Genomic DNA, 17,840 nt, shown 5'->3' with positions numbered 1-17,840 from the left:
TTCTCTGTCTCCAGCTGCTCCATTCGTTTGCAGACCTGCGTTTACTTGCAGTGCTTCAGTAGTTAAAACCAGAAAAAAGCGAAACTTCTTTCCAACCAGTACCATCCTGCCAGTATCCAAACCGGTCAGCCTGCCGTCTGAGAACCTGCCTTCCGTGGTTCAGCCTGGTGCCTCGGTACCCGCACTTCAACCTGATGTCTGTACCCAGCCTGATGTCTGTACCCAGCCTGATGCCTCTACCCAGCCTGATGCCTCCATTCAGCCTGACGCCTCCATTCAGCCTGACGCCTCCATTCAGCCTGATGCCTCCATTCAGCCTGATGCCTCCATTCAGCCTGATGCCTCCATTCATCCTGATGCCTCTACCCGGCCTGATGCCTCTATTCAGCCTGATGCCTCTATTCAGCCTGATGCCTCCATTCAGCCTGATGCCTCTACCCAGCATGATGCTTCTACCCAGCCTGATGAACTGATCCAGCCTGATGATCTTATTAGGCCAGTTGGCTCGATGCCCGCTGTTGATCCAGACGATCCGGTACCTGATGACCCGGTGCCCGCTGTCATACCTGGTGACCCGATGCCCGCTGTCGAGCCAGACAATCCAATGCCTGATGACCCAGTGCCCGCTGTCATGCCTGGTGACCCGATGCCCGCTGTCGAGCCAGACGATCCAGTGCCAGATGACCCGGTGCCTGCTGTTGAGCCAGACCATCCGGTACCTGATGACCCGGTGCCCGTTGTCGTGCCAATTGACTCAGAGCCCGCTGTCGTGCCTGGTGACTCGGTGCCTACTGCCTTGCCAGGTGACGCGGTGCCTGCTGGCGAGCCAAATGACCTGATGCCTGGTGACCCAGTGCCCGCTGTCATACCTGGTGCCCCGATGCCCGCTGTCGAGCCAGACAATCCAATGCCTGATGACCCAGTGCCCGCGGTCATGCCTGGTGATCCGATGCCCGCTGTCGAGCCAGACGATCCAGCGCCAGATGACCCGGTGCCTGCTGTCGAGCCAGACGATCCGGTACCTGATGACCCGGTGCCCGCTGTCGTGCCAATTGACTCAGAGCCCACTGTCGTGCCTGGTGACTTGGTGCCCACTGCCTTGCCAGATGACGCGGTGCCCGCTGTCGAGCCAAATGACCTGATGCCTGGTGACCCGATGCCCGCTGTCCAGCCAGACGATCCAATGTCTGACCCAGTGCCCGCGGTCATGCCAGTTGACTCGGAGCCCACTGTCGTGCCTGGTGACTCGGTGCCTGTCGCTCCGCCCGGGGGTCCGGCGCCCGCCGCTCCGCCTGGGGGCCCGAGACCTGTCGCTCCGCCTGGGGGTCCGGTGCCCGCCGCACCGCCTGGGGGCCCGAGACCTTTTGCTCCGCCGGGGGGTTCGGCGCCCGCCGCTCTGCCTGGGGGCCCGAGACCTGTCGCTCCGCCTGGGGGTCCGGCGCCCGCCGCTCCGCCTGGGGGCCCGAGACCTGTCGCTCCTCCTGGGGGTCCGGCACCCGCCGCTCCGCCTGGGGGCCCGAGACCTGTCGCTCCGCCTGGGGGCCCGGCGCCCGCCGCTCCGCCTGGGGGCCCGAGACCTGTCGCTCCGCCTGGGGGTCCGGCGCCCGCCGCTCCGCCTGGGGGCCCGAGACCTGTCGCTCCGCCTGGGGGTCCGGCGCCCGCCGCTCCGCCTGGGGGCCCGAGACCTGTCGCTCCGCCTGGGGGTCCGGCGCCTGCCGCTCCGCCTGGGGGCCCGAGGCCTGTCGCCCCGCCTGGGGGCCCGAGGCCTGTCGCCCCGCCTGGGGGCCCGATGCCTGTCGCCCCGCCTGGGGGCCCGGTGCCTGCTGCTCCGCCTGGTGGCCCGGTGCCTGCTGCTCCGCATGGTGGCACGGTGCCTGCTGCTCCGCCTGGTGGCCCGGTGCCTGCTGCTCCGCATGGTGGCCCGGTGCCTGCTGCTCCGCTTGGTGGTCCGGTGCCTGCTGTCGAGCCAGACGATCCGGTACCTGATGACCCGGTGCCCGCTGTCGTGCCAATTGACTCAGAGCCCACTGTCGTGCCTGGTGACTTGGTGCCCACTGCCTTGCCAGATGACGCGGTGCCCGCTGTCGAGCCAAATGACCTGATGCCTGGTGACCCGATGCCCGCTGTTGCTCCGCCGGGGGGTTCGGCGCCCGCCGCTCCGCCTGGGGGCTGCTCCGCATGGTGGCCCGGTGCCTGCTGCTCCGCATGGTGGCCCGGTGCCTGCTGCTTCGCCTGGTGATCTTATGTGTCTCTGCCCGGAGTCCAGCCCGATGTGCCTCTGCCCGGAGTCCAGCCCGATGTGCCTCTGCCCGGAGTCCAGCCCGATGTGCCTCTGCCTGGAGTCCAGCCCGATGTGCCTCTGCCTGGAGTCCAGCCCGATGTGCCTCTGCCCGGAGTCCTGCCCGATGTGCCGCTGCCCGGAGTCCTGCCCGATGTGCCGCTGCCCAGAGTCCTGCCCGATGTGCCGCTGCCCGATGTGCCGCTGCCCGGAGTCCTGCCCGATGTGCTGCTGCCCGGAGTCCTGCCCGATGTGCCGCTGCCCGATGTGCCGCTGCCCGGAGTCCTGCCCGATGTGCCGCTGCCCGGAGTCCTGCCCGATGTGCCGCTGCCCGGTGTGCCGTTGCCCGGAGTCCTGCCCGATGTGCCAGTCTTTGATATCCCGCCAGTTACCAGACCCGGGCGGTGGAACATTTTGCCCAGCTAGGACTGTTTGGAGCGTCCTGAGGCCGCTCCTTGAGGGGGGGTACTGTTAGGAATGGGCTTGCCAGTAGTGGTGGGACTCACCTGCCTTGTGGGCTGCAGTACCAGGGCTGGCCAGCAGGTGCTCCCAGCAATCAGAGACTCAACCCTGCAGTCAGCCAAACACCTGAAACTGCAGGTGTATTTAAGTGATGGCCAGACCTGCAGTCTTTGCCTTGGTGTGTGTGTTTTTCCTGGGCCCTGTATCTTGTATCCTGCATTCTTGTTCCTGTTCCTGTGTTCCTGCTAGTACGTTTCCTTGTTGCCAAACTCTGCCTGTTCTGATTACGCTGACCCTCTCCTGCTCTGACCCCGGCTCGTTCCTGACCATCCCTCTGCCTGACCCTCTGTACCACGCTGCCCGCTACCTGCTGAACCTGGCTTGTGACCCCGACCATTCTCCGCTTGCTCCCCCTGTACCTACCTGCCCGATTGTTATTGACCGGCCCGCCTGAAGACGCTTGCATTGTATGTACTGTTATCTGTGGGTGGTTTGGTTTGGTTCGTTTGCACTGTGTTATGTTTTAGTATTGCACTGTGTTTATGTTTGTATTGTTAGTGTTAATAAATTATATTGTTTATAACATATCTGAAGTCTGCGTTTCCCTGCGTCAGTCACATACCTCTGGTCATACCCCTGGAGCCCTGACATTGGGTTTGTCAGGCACCAGGGTGATGGCAGTAGTTTTGAGGACTGTTGGAACAAAACCAGTGCTAAGGGAGTAATTTATGATATTGAGAATAATGGGGCATAGAGAACTAAAACAAGATTTAAATAAATGGGTGGGAATGGGATCACGTATGCAGGTGGAAGATTTCATATTAGAGAACAATTTAACCAGATATGCAGAGTCAAGTAGAGAGAAGTGGGAGAGAGAAGAAACAGTAAAAATGGGTGGGTCAGGAAGTGAAGTGGAAGAAGCATATAGTGTAGTAAAAATGTGATGCCTTATTTTGTCAATTTGTGAGGAGGAAGAAATCTAAGAATGAGTTACAGAGCTATGTTGAGTCTGGTAATGTGGAGGGACAACAAGTGCAGAAGAACTGTTTAGGGTTGCTAAGATTTTTTTTTTCAATGGCATGGTAGAAACAGTTTGATCTATATATATATGTGTATATCAAATTATTGTGACTCCGAGGACTTTTCTTTACAGATCACCATGGAAGTAAAAGGTCAGTTTAACCAGTCTGTTATAACTGATTTTCTTCTTTTAGGGTTTTCTATTGAACGCCAGAAAAATGTTTGCCTTTTTATTGTTTTTTAATTATCTACATTGCCACCATTACAACAACATTTTCATTATTGTCACTATCAAAGCAGACCAGCATTTACATAAACCAATGTACTTCTTTATTGGTGGACTGTCATTCCTTAAGCTCTGGTATCCCTCTGTCGCAGTTGCTAGACTCCTATGGTCTCTTAAAACAGAAGATCAAAACATTTCTTCAGCTGGTTGCATGGCTCAGTTTTACTTCCATTTTTCTCTTGGAGCAACAGAAATGTATCTCCTGACTGCAATGGTGTATGTCAATGGTGTGTGTCTCTATTTGCAATCCACCTCACTATTTAATGATCATGAGTCCCAATGTTTGTACTATGCTTATACTGGGATCATGGGTATGTGGATTCACTGGGGTGATTGCTGCATGCTGGAGACTATCCACACTTTGGTACTGTAAGGGAAATAAGATAGATCACTATTATTGCGATTTGATCCCATTGATTCGCTTGTCTTGATCTGATACAACAAAAGCTGCAAATGCATCTTTCTATTCCATATGTTTTGTAACTTTAGAGTGTCTTTTCTTGACTTTGATTATCATTCGGGGTAATACATGCATAAGATATTATATTGTCTTCTGCATCAGCAAGGCGTAAAGCATTTTCTACTTTTGCCTGCCATTTATTTTTTGTTATCCTTTTGTTGGATTTTAGACACATATAATACTTTTTCTAGTGTCTTGAGGCGATTATGAATGAAAGAGCCATTGAAATAAAAATGAAGTGTGATTTTATTCTATCACACAATGGTGTAAAATAACAATGTAAAGCGTATTATGAACAGTTCCATGTAGATAAAACTACTGTAAAAATAACAAGCAAAAGTTCAGAGATAAAGTCACCATTTTTATGTATTGAAGTACGGCCATGTGCTGTTCTGTCCTTCATGTGATCTTGTCTTGTACAACACAGAGTCCGAGTAAGAAGACGGAAGTGACGTTAATGACTATTTCTTGTCTTGCAGCACCTGTTCCAGCTTGAACAGCCATGTGTGTGTGTGTTAGAATGTCAGTGTTAGCGTGTGTGAGTCCCAGTCTCTGTCCCTCAAGGCCCCCTTTATGCAGCATGAGTGTGTCATCTTAATACCTTGTATGGCATAGAAGGGAGGGGACGACACTCACATAATGTCTTTGATGGACAGGAACATATGTATGGAACCCTCAGCTATATATTTAAAGAATAATATAGCTTAAGAACATATCAATGTATAATCACTAAACTATATATGTATCAATGTTAGAAACGTATACTAAATACACACAGATACTATTAAAATACGTAATGTAATAGTAAGCCACTTCTAATAACCTTGACATATACTACCAGCCTAAATATAGTATACTCAGCCTTCAGCTGGTATAGCTGTCTCAGCTAACTTACCGTATTTTTCGCCGTATAAGACGCACCTGACCATAAGACGCACCTAGGTTTTAGAGGCAGAAAACAGGAAAAAAAAAATTCTGAACTAATAGACTGCAGACACAGTACAGGAGATGACCAGAGACTGCGGACAGCACAGGGATGACCAGAGACTGCGGACAGCACAGGGATGACCAGAGACTGCGGACAGCACAGGGATGACCAGAGACTGCGGACAGCACAGGGATGACCAGAGACTGCGGACAGCACAGGGATGACCAGAGACTGCGGACAGCACAGGGATGACCAGAGACTGCGGACAGCACAGGGATGACCAGAGACTGCGGACAGCACAGGGATGACCAGAGACTGCGGACAGCACAGGGATGACCAGAGACTGCGGACAGCACAGGGATGACCAGAGACTGCGGACAGTACAGATGACTGCTGACCTTTGGGGAAGTGAAGAGCGGGTACCTGAATTTGACAGGTACCCGCTCTTACTTCCGCTGAGTTTTTGTTTGATCTTACCTGTTCCTCGATCCAGCCGCGTGCTGTCTTCCCGGCTTCTGTAATGGCGCTCGGCATGACAGCCGGGTGCCCAGTGCGCATGAGCGAGAAGCACTTGCGCTTTGTGATTGGTCCGGCGGCTTCTGGGATCTGTCATGTGTCCCAGGTACCGCCTTACCATTCACAAAGTGCACCGCTTCTCGTGCATGCGCACTGGGCACCCGGCTGTCATGCCCAGTGCCCACACTACAGAAGCCGGGAAGACAGCTCGCCGCTGGATAGAGGAACAGGTAAGGTCCCGCTGCAGAGCTGAGCGGCCGGCCCGGTATTCTGATACGGCCGCGGTGGAAATACCGGACCGGCCGCTCCATATTCGCCTTATAAGACGCACTGACATTTCCCCCCCAGTATTGGGGAAGAAAAAGTGCGTCTTATACGGCAAAAAATACGGTACCCATATCTACTGTCTCAGCTTAACTTGTATATCTTTTGGTCTCAGCTATAATTGAAGAATAGTAATACTACCATTTGTCAAAAGACCATTCACACATATTAATATTAATTATGACTAATCATAAAAACCAAATATTTTGCAAGCTTGCCATCAATATAAGTGCCGAATCATAATTTAGATTTATTAACACCTTTTCTATGGTACAATAATGTTCATGTTCATTAGACCAGCTAGTGGTGATTCCCTTCATTTTAATAAGAAGGTATCTGTTGTTCCATCAATAGTGACTCCTCTTCTGAATCCTATTATCTAAACCTTATGGAACCAAGAAGTGAAAGAGGCTGTGCTGAAAACAGCCCAGACAATAATGGCTTGGCCAAAGGGTTGTACGTAAGTAGACTACTATTACAACCAGGCACCTAATATTTTCAGAAGGAGAGGCAGAAATGGCAAATTGATTTTCTTTAAATATAGATTTCCTCTAATTGTGCCATCTTTTTTGCTTTTGTTCACCATAACAAGCCTTAAAAGGTATGTAAACCCTAAAAATGAACTTCTACTATTTGGTCTTCTGTGATTGTGTTTATCAAAGAAATATAAAAACTTGTTGTTGCACTGGGACTATGTGTTAGACGGTCTGGAGGACCAATGCATGAGGTCTGAGCAGTAGAGCTGCAAAGAGAGCCACAAGGCTGATTACTGTTTATGTTCATTTGATGGTGGGAATCTGTTTAACAAGAACATTTGTTTTCTTTTAAATAAAAGTGGGCAGGAAAAGCCTTTTTGGCGTGGAGCAAACTTGCTGTTTTAGACTACCAATGATTTAAAACCCCCAACTTCTCACTGTGTGTGTGTGTGTATATATATGTACTGATGGATATGTTGCATGGAACATGTAATCAAACCTCTAAATTTGTTGATTGGATCATGAAATATGATTTAAGTGATGTTTGGAGATGGAAGCATCGGGATGCCAAAGTGTTTTCATCGACACTCATAGCACCCTCCCCTGCATCGATATCTAGCCCCGCACAGTTTTTTTTATTGATGACCATAGCTGAGCCCATCTATCGCCCTAGAAGCATCTCTGACCATGTACCCCTTCTTTTATTTCTTCATTCCTCTCCTCTTATGGGGTCACACATCTGAAGATTGCACCCTAGTTAACTATCAGCTAAAATTGTAAAGAACCACTGCAAGATAGCCATACAAGATTATTGGGTTGAAAATATCCCTTCATTTCTAAAATGGGAAGTGTTTAAGGTTACTCTTAGAGGCTCCTTTGCGACCATTATAGGCATTATTTGTAATATTTTAAGACTGTTGACAAAACTACAGAATCTGCCTTAATCCATGCCGAAGCACAATACATCTCCTCCCTGATCAGCACCATATATAGAATGGAAGGCTCTCTCTCAAATGGCAAAAAAACCTGCTTGCATTCAAACAACATATTTTTGAATTTAGTGATATAGATGGTTGTGTCAGCAGATCAGGAAGTTAAGACGTATCTCTCAAATGACGCATAGCAGTGGTTTCAATCATTAAAACATTTTGGTTTTTAGATTTATTGTATGTATGTAAATATATTATCTCTTCTAAACCACAAACTCCAAGATATATTGTTTTTTGAAAAAAACATTCTTTATTTATAAGTTTCACAAGAACACATCTTCATTAACATTACTAAGAAATCCTGATGTGAACAAGATAATTGAGATACACAGCATACCGCATGCCAGTAAACAAATATCCCATAGAGGTACAATGATGAAACACAAGCAGGTCAATGGTGGGTGAAATAGCAGATAAAAGCTGTTTTTGGTGTTCGGTAAAACAATTCACATTTTTATATTTTCATAAATCCAAGGAAAATAAAAAGAGAAGAACCCCTTTAGGTCCAACACTTGGAAAACAGGACACAGGGTAACAGGGAACTCTTTAGGCTCCATGCACACTAGTTGATTTCTAAGCTCCTAGCAGCTAGTTAACCGCCTCCCGCCCGCCATATAAGGTAACGATGGGCGCAAGGCGGTTCTCTCATTCTGGGAAGACGTCATATGACGTCCTTCCACTCTGACCGCGCATGCGCGGCCGCGAGACAATTGCTGTTGATCTGTGTTCCTGGGACACAGATCATCATTGATCGTGGCAAGGAGCCGTTGGCTGGGGTTTTTTCCATGTGACAGGCTGTGATCAATCACAGCCTGTCATAAATGTAAACAGAGCGGTAACTCACTGTTAGAAGATTCCTCTCCTCACACAAGATCTGTGTGTGAGGAGAGGAAGCTGGTAATAGGGAGTTACCGTTTTTTACAGTGCATACACAGATCACAGCCCCTGTCACAGTGCCCATCAGTGTACCTGTCACCATCAGTGTACCTTTCATCCATCAGTGTACCCATTGCCAATCAGTGCACCTGTCACCTATCAGTGCTCCTGTCGCCCATCGGTACCCATCAGCAGTGCTCCTGTCACCCATCAGTGCACCTGTCACCCATCAGTGCCCATCAGTGCACCTGTCGCCTATCAGTGCACCTGTCTCCTATCAGTGCCCATCAGTGTACCTGTCGCCCATCAGTGTACCTGTCGCCCAACCAGCAGTGCACCTGTCGCCCATCAGTGTACCCGTCGCCCATCAGTGTACCTGTCGCCCATCAGTGCTCATCAGTAGCGCATCTGTTGCCCAGCAGTGCACCTGTCACCCAGCAGTGTACCTGTCACCCATCAGTTTATCTGTCGCCCATCAGTGCCACCATCAGCAGAGTACCGTCACACAGCCATCATCACCAGAGTACCTGTCCTACAACTAACATCAGCAGTCTACCTGTCCCAGTGCCACCAGAGCCAACCATATCAAAACAGGTTTACACTAATGAGGAGGCGTTCAAAATCCTCAGTATGACAGATGAGAGCAGCGGGGAGCTCTCACCTTCCGATTCTGATTCAGTGCATGAGCCCAAAGAGAGCAGTGGGTCAGCAACTGAATCAGAGTAGGAAAGGGTCCCTCCTAAAAGGATACGGTGCTCTGAAAATGAGGCAGACACCAGCCATACACCCAAATGGTCAATTTGCAAATGCTAATGGTGCTAGACCCATAGAGGAAAGACTCAGTACCAGCAATGGATTATTCCATCAACCCCCAAGAAGCAGTGCCCAAACATACCTCCCAGATGCTCTTGCCAACCTATAATGGCTGCCCTCCAACTCCGGATTAGCAAGCATTCCCCCTTTCACAGGTGTGAAGGCCAACACAGAGAATTTTTCAGCAATTGATTTCATTCATTTATTTTTGCCCAACACTTTATTACAGTTTATTGTGGACCAGACAAACCTTTATGCCACCCAATTCATTTCTAACAACCCCAGTTCATCCTATGCCTGTCCATTTGAATGGAGACCTCTTACATTGGAGGAATTTAAGTTATTTTTGGGCCTCACCCTTAACATGGGGCTTACCAAAAAAAAAAATGAAGGACATGCATACTGGTCCACGCACCCAATCCACCACATGCCACTTTATTCTTCTATAATGACCAGGTCACGCTACAAGATGATCATGCATTTCTTTCATTTCAGTGACAATACCCAGTGCCCTCCCAGAGATCATCCAAATTATGACAAATTATACAAAATTTGCCCACTTCTTAATTTTTTTCCCAAAGATTTGCTGAACTTCCTGTCCCCGATAAAAAATATATGTGTGGACGAATCCCTTGTCCACTTCACTGGCCGGCTTGGAATTAAGCAGTATATTCCAAGTAAGAGGGCAAGATATGGAGTAAAGCTCTACAAGCATTCCACATATATGAAGGCAAAGATTCCCAGCTCTATCCCCCTGAGTGCCCAACCTACATTGGAACAAGTGGGAAAATTGTCTGGGACCTGGCTTGTCCACTTTTCCAAAAAAAGGCTATCACTTTTATATGGATAATTTCTACACCAGTCTGACCCTTTTCTGACACCTGTACCGTGAGAAAACATTGGCCTGCGGTAACTCCCGAAAAAACAGAAAGGGTTTCCCACAATTTTTAGTGAATACCAGGCTACAAAGGGGGGAATCAGCAAGCCTAAGAAAAGTGCTGGCCCTGAAGTGGAAGGATAAGAGAGACATTTATGTCCTGTCCACCATCCACGACGACACCTTGGTCGAAATTACTGGAAGACATGGTCCAATTCAAAAACCTGCGGCCATCCAAGATTATAATCTCTACATATGGGGGAGGGGGTGGATTTCAACGATCAAATGTTGCAGCCCTATTTAGCAACAAGAAGGTCCCATTTCTGGTATGAAAAAGTTGCAATCTATTTTATTCATTTGGCTATATATAATGCGTATGTCACCTACAACAAATCCACAGAAAGACCCACTGCCCTCCTCAAATTTATAGAAGTTGTCACGTCCCTTATCTATCAACAAGGATCCCCGCCAGAAAGCATTTGTTCCGATTCTGTGAGCAGACTTCATGAGCGTCACTTCCCTAAAAGCATTCCACGAACAGAAGCAGGTCGAAGATGCCAAAAAAAATGTTGGGTATGCAGCAGAAGAGGAGTTAGAAAAGACACAAGTTTTCACTGTCCTCAGTGTCCCTCCCAATCAGGCCTGTGCATGGGAGACTGCTTTGAATATTTTCACACGTTACTAAGATATTAGCCCATATTTCAAACTGCCTGCCATTTCCCCATTTCAATATCTCTGCTGATCATTTGCCTGTTGCCCCAACCAACCATGCTACTGCCTTCTACCTTAACCGTCCCCGGCCTGTTTATCGACTATGCTTTTGCCTGCCGTTTGCAAAGTTAATCCACCACGTTTCTGTCTGCCATCTGAATTATCAACCATGTTTATGCCTTCTTCCTGGACTGACCTCGGCCTGTTAATCGACTATGTTTTTTGCCTGCCGCTTGGATTGATATTTTGCCCTGCTACTGTAGTAGTAGGATTCAAAATAACACAGGGGTCTCACATATGTGAGGGGCTTCAGAGTAGAGTTCTGAGTAGAGAAAAACAGTTTTTGGTTTTCTCTGGGTTTTGTAATTCCCAGGACAGGGTCTGGTTGTCTGGAGGCTTCAAAGAGATTGGGTGGGATGAAGCCTCTACCACTGTGCCCTGGTCCTACCTAACTAAGGCCCTAAGCCTGATGTTCCTGCCTGCTGCCTGGACCAATGCTTTTGCTGTGCTGACCATATTTCTGCCTACTGCCTGTACTGACCCAGGACCTTTTATGAGCCATGTTCCTGCTTGCTGCCTGGACAAAACCTTTGGCAGTGCTGACCATATCTCTGCTTGCTGCCTGTAATAACCCAGGACATTTTATGTATCATATTCCTGACTGCTGCTTGGACAAATACTTTGGCTGTGCTGACCATATCACTGCCTACTCCCTGTAATGACCCAGGACATGTTATGGACCATGTTCCTGCCTACTGCCTTAACCATACTTTGGCTGTGCTGACCATATATCTGCCTGCTGCCTGTCCTGATCCAGGACTTTTTATGGACCTTGTTCCTGCCTGCTGCCTGTCCTGACCAAGGAATTTTTATGGACCTTGTTCCTGCCTGCTGCCTGGATGTCAGCCTGCTGCCTGTACTGACCTAGACCAATGCTCTCCTCATACCACAGGTAATCTTTTGTTTACATTGTTTTCTGTACATTGTTTGTTGATTTTTGTGTTACACTTGTTGCAATGCTGGGCACATAATCTGTACAGACATTGAAAAGGTCTTGCACATGTGGTATCCCCATAATCAGGAGGAGTAGCAGAATGTATTTTGGGTGTAATTCTTGCTATGTCCATGCTCTTTTTTTTAGAAATCTCTTATAGATTGACAACTTTGTGGTAAAAAAATACATTTTCATTTTCTTTCCACATTTTCCGAAAACTTGTGGAAAAAAATGAACTGTTCAAAAGACTTATTATGCCTCACAGAATATATGTTGGGGTGTTTGCTTCTCAAAATGGGGTAATTTTGGGGGTAATTCCATTGTCCTGGTGTTCCAGGGCCTTCAAACGTTTAATAGGTAGTCAGAAAATTAAATGTGTAATTTATATCCCTAGGTCACCTGACGGTGCTCTTTGCATGTTGGACCTCTGTATGTGGCCAGACTGTGAAAAAGTCTCATGCATGTGGTATCCCCATACTCAGGGGGAGTAGCAGAATGTGTTTTTGGGTTGTAGCTCCAAGTATATATATGCCGTGTGGGATAAATAACCTTTTAATATAACAATTTTGTTGAACAAAAAAAAATCTTCATATTCAATAGAATTGTGGGAAAAAAATTACAACTTCAAAAAATTCACTATGCCTCTGACTAAATACCTTGGAATGTCTACTTTCCAAAAAGAGGTCATTTGGGGGGTATTTGTATTGTCCTGGCTTGTTAGAGTCTCAAGAAATGAGAGAGGACATCGGTACATCAGGTGTGATCAATTTCCAATGATTGGTACCATAGCTTGTAGACTCTATAACTTTCACAAAGACCAAATAATATACAGAGTTTTAAGTTATGTTTACCAAAGAATTGTAGCAGTATAAATTGTGGCCAAAATTTATGAAGAAAAATTACTTATTTGCAAAATTTTACAACAGAAACAAAGAAAAATGTGTGTTTTTCATATTTTTTGGACGTTTTATCATTTATAGCACAAAAAATAAAAAACCCAGTGCTGATTAAATGCCACCAAAAGAAAGCTCTATTTGTGTGAAAAAAAGGACAAAACCTTCATATGGGTACAGTGTTGCATGACTGAGTAATTGTCAAAGTTTGACAGCGCTGAAAGCTGAAAATTGGTCTGGGCAGGAAGGGGGTATAAGTGCCCTGTAGGCAAATGGTTAAATGGGTTTTTCTGCCCCTATAAACAAACAGTGTTACCCTATGTGTACATGCACACTGTTGTAGGCTAGTGTTTTACAAACCTCTGCTTCTAGGAGCAGAAAAAAGCGTTTTTTTTTGTAAGCAATTTGCCAGCAGAAAAAAATGCTGAATGCATTGAAACACTACTAAATACTATTAAAACACTCCTAACAGCTTTATTCCAGCTTTTTCCCCCTATATGTACAGTAAAAAACACTAATAAAACACTAATGCTCCTAAAAAATGCCATTGCCAGTGTTTTTTATCCAGCATTTTTTGAGCTTGCAAAAATGCTAGCATGCATAGAGCCTTAATATCAGCCCCAAGGACCATGAGGAACAAGAACTACTGTAGTGGAACAGAGGGAAAAAGAACAAGATATATTGTTTTTGAGATGTTTGGGTCACAGCCTTTAAGGAGAACCCCTAGTTTATAGTGAATATATATGAGCTTTATATTTAATCATGGTCACCTGTGTTGAAGTGATTTTGTCTTCCCGTACATTGTATAGTGAACAGCAGGAATAACCTCTGATTGTACATTGGACTGGGGGGACATTTTGTTTTTGCCTACATCTTACATCTTTTAACATTCCATCACCTAGTCATTGGAATGTATGGTCTAGAGGAATTAAAAGATTACCGATTGAGTGAGGACAATAAAATATAAGAGGCAGTGGTGAGTGTGAATAAGTGTGACTCAGTCCCCAATACAACAGTATTGTAAAGAAAGATTTTCCAGGGGACTTTGCAAGACACACAAACTATATTTCAAAATCACATTCTTTATGGTTATTGTTAGAAAAAGGGCATATAAAAAGTATTCCAGAGTCAATATACATAGTACATCAACTATAATGTATATGCAATAAAAATGCTAAATATACATGATCCATGAGTTGCATGTAATGTTATACAACTCATGGATCATGTATCTTTTATTTTTTATTCTTTTCTATTCTGTTTTATTTTATTATTTTTAATTTTATTCTATTCTATTCTGTTTTATTCATTTTCTTTGTCAAAATTCAATTTTCGGAAGACAGTTATATTCTTTCTATTCTAGTCAAATGTTTTCCAGTGGATTTGAAATATTCTATTCCTTTTCTATTTTATTTTATTATATTCCATTTTATTCTACTCTAGTCTTTTTGAAATTCGAATTTTGGAAGCCGGCTGTATTTTATTTTATTCTATTTGAAATTCACATTTCAAAATACGTTTCAGAAGACAGTTACATTCTGTTTTATTCTAGTCTATTCTTTTCAAAATTAAAATTTTGGAGGACAATTATATTCTATTCTTTTCTAATCTATTCTATTTTTCTATTCTATTCTTGTCTATTCTATTCAATTATTTTCTATTATATTCTGGTATTTTCAATTTTCCTCTGTTTTAATCTATTCTTTTTCAAAATTCATATTTCGGGAGACATCTATATTCTTAGACGTAGTCTTTGAAGGAAATAAGCAATAATCAGCAATATGCTTACATTTCAAATTTGTTTTTGAATTCGAAAACAATTGCACATTAAGGTATCATTGACATGTTTATAGCACTGTCTATTAGGGGATATATAAAACATAATAATTATTAAATTTAAAAATATTCTCTGCAGAGATTACAGTGGGAACTGAGTGAAATATCTGGTGTATTTATAGACAGAAAAAAACACTACTGTTACTTATTTAAATCTAAATGAAGGCAACCTTTTGTCATTGGCACTTCCTACTAAAGCGGACACAGTCTGTGTATTTATTTCCAGAGACAATTTCATTGTAGAAATGCATACAATGGTGTAATCTTATATAATCTATTGGATAAAAAGAACAGAAAGTTTCTCCATTTTGTCACAAACTATCCACTTTTCAAGGACCCCTGGTTTACATGTGTGATGTTCTGATAACTGAAATTTCTGTCACAACAGATTTTCTTTTTATAAAACAGTAGTTGCTTGAAATCTCTTTTGAGAATATATATATATATATATATATATATATATATATATATATATACATTTTTATATATATAAAATCTATCATAAATACATATATTATCTATATTAGTGTGAATCCATGAACTTTTTTTTACAGATCATCATGGTAAAAAAGCATCAATTTAACCAGACAGTTATAACTGACTTTCTTCTTTTAGGGTTTTCTATTGAGGGGCAAAGCAGATTTTCCCTTTTTATTGTTTTATTATTTATATACATTGCCACTATTACAGCGAACATCTTCATCATTGCTACTATCAAAGCAGACCCACGTCTGCATAAACCAATGTACTTCTTTATTGGTGGACTGTCATTCCTTGAGCTCTGGTATCCCTCTGTCACAGTCCCTAGACTCCTGTGGTCTCTGAAAACAGAAGACCATCACATTTCTTTAGCTGGTTGCATGGCTCAGTTTTATTTCCATTTTTCCCTTGGAGCAACAGAAATGTTTCTCCTGACTGCAATGGGGTATGATCGCTATGTTGCTATTTGCAATCCACTGCGCTATTTGGTGATCATGAGTCCCAAAGTTTATACTATGCTCATACTGGGATCATGGGTATGTGGATTCATTGGGGTTATATTTCCATGTGTAATACTTGCCACACTTTGGTACTGTAAGGGAAATAAGATAGATCACTATTACTGTGATTATGTTCCAATGATTCGCTTGTCCTGCTCTGATACAGCAAAAGTTAAGAATGTATCTTTTTATTCCATAACTGTTGTAACTTTAGGGTGTCTTTTCTTGACTTTAATATCTTATGCATGTATTACTCGAATGATAATCAAATTGTCTTCTGCGTCAGCAAGACATAAAGCATTTTCCACCTTTGCCTCCCATTTATTTGTTGTTATCCTTTTCTATGGTACAATAATGTTTATGTTCATCAGACCAGCTAGAGATGATCCCCTTCACTTTAATAAGAAAGTATCTGTTGTCCCATCCATAGTAACTCCTCTTCTGAATCCCATTATCTACACCTTACGGAATCAAGAAGTAATAGCGGCTGTGCTGAAAACAGCCCAGACAACAATGGCTTGGTCAAAGGGTTGTAAGTAAGTAGATCACTATTACAACCAGTCAACTAATACTTTAAAAATGGTGGATTGCTTTTTTTTTTTTAATTAAAGATTTCCTTTAATAGTTCTCTCTTCTTTTTGTAACACCCTCCAGATTTAGTTGGTTAGGCTGTTTGTTGTTTTATTTGTTTAGATAGAGGCTGAGTAGCAGCCTGGGGTGAGTTAGCCTGGAGAATGATTTTAACTCAGAATAGCAGGGAGTTTCTGAAGATCAGAGCTTCTGGATCCCTCCCACCTCTCCATAAACCTGAGATCTTTCTGGAGGGGGGAAGGAGGTTCAAATCTGCATGCTTAAGGGACCTTGGCCAATCCCCTGGCAAGAGGCTGGAGATGGTGACCAAGGAAACCCTTAAGAATCACAGAGCCTGTGTCAGTGAGTGTCAGGTGGAAGATAAAGTAAGGAGCTGGAGTGTGGAGCCTGGGAGTGGTTCCCAGGGAGGGGAGCCCACTTGCAGGCAGGATTCTGAAAGGGAGGATCTCTTCTGTCTCATAGTCTGCTTGGGAAGACAGACTGTGAAGCAGGGAAGGAGCCAACCCAGCACAAGGCCTGAAAGCTGCCACTAACCCACCAAGCTAACAGGGAAAGACAGAGTGAGTACTCCTACACCCCCTGGGCCAGATAAGGGAAAAGGGCAGAAGATGCAATACCCAACTAGTCTTCATCCCTAACTGTGCTAAATTTATAGCTCTTGGGCCCCCTGAAGCTATCTGGGTGACGAGGAGGAATCATCCAGGGTCTGAAGAGGAGAGTTTTTTTGTGCTCTTAAAGGAGAGACTGTTGCTATCCATATTTTTTCAACATAGTTGCTAAGGGGTTTGTTTGTGGTTTCTGCAGTTCCTCGGGCATCCCATATACCCCTAGACCCCATCCAAGTTCTAAACAAGTTCTAAAATAAAAATCACAAAACCAAGCTCAAGGACTGTTTAATGACTCATGTGTGCAAAGTGTGGAAGAAAATGCGTGTTGCTTGGTTGTGTAGAGTTTTAGGAAGACCCAAACCTCAGGGACTTCTAAGGTGGTAGTGCTACATTTGTTTTTTTTTTTTGCCATAACAAGTCTTAAAAGGTATATAAACCCAAACAATTAACTCCTATTTGGTCCAATTGTGTCAGTTAAATATACCAATAAAAACAATTTGTTGTATCTGTTTGATAGCCACAAAGTAATACCTTCTGATTATGTCATAAATCTTGTCAGCTGATAAATTATGGTGCTCTCCACCTGCTTTTCTATAGATAGAGTGCAGTCAGTGGGCATTGCCATCATAGGACAGGAAGTGTGTAGTTCACACCAGGTGAAAATTAATAAAGAAAAAAAGAAATCTAATACAGCAACATACCACAAGAAGTGGTAAACTGCAATCTATTACATTTTTTGTTCTTGTATCAATAAAATATTCTTAGGGTAATGCAGGAAACCTGGCAGAACCCCAAAAATGAACAGGGAACAAAGTTGATGTCCACTACTGCTCCAAATTATGGTGTGGGTCACAGTACCAAAATATAACTATAAAGCAAAATAAAGGGAAAGAAGACACTAAAAAGAAAGTAACTGTTATGA

General features: G+C 44.6%; 1 protein-coding gene and 1 pseudogene across 1 annotated transcript; both read left to right on the top strand.

Annotated features, from left to right (window-relative positions):
• The first annotated feature begins 3,899 nt into the window (after nucleotides 1–3,899).
• On the top strand, nucleotides 3,900–4,618 carry LOC149447830 (olfactory receptor 6F1-like; annotated as a pseudogene).
• Nucleotides 4,619–15,299: 10,681 nt separating this feature from the next.
• LOC149447829 (olfactory receptor 6F1-like) lies at nucleotides 15,300–16,259 on the top strand. Its single transcript, XM_089651908.1, has one exon. It carries the CDS (start codon nucleotides 15,300–15,302, stop codon nucleotides 16,257–16,259), a length of 960 nt encoding a protein of 319 aa, XP_089508034.1.
• Nucleotides 16,260–17,840: the final 1,581 nt, after the last annotated feature.

The sequence above is a fragment of the Staurois parvus genome, unplaced genomic scaffold, assembly GCF_062004578.1.
Source record: "Staurois parvus isolate SC_StPar_1 unplaced genomic scaffold, SC_StPar_1.0 ptg000668l, whole genome shotgun sequence".
In the NCBI taxonomy this organism is placed as follows: Eukaryota; Metazoa; Chordata; class Amphibia; order Anura; family Ranidae; genus Staurois; species Staurois parvus.
This window is presented reverse-complemented; position numbering and strand designations above follow the sequence as displayed.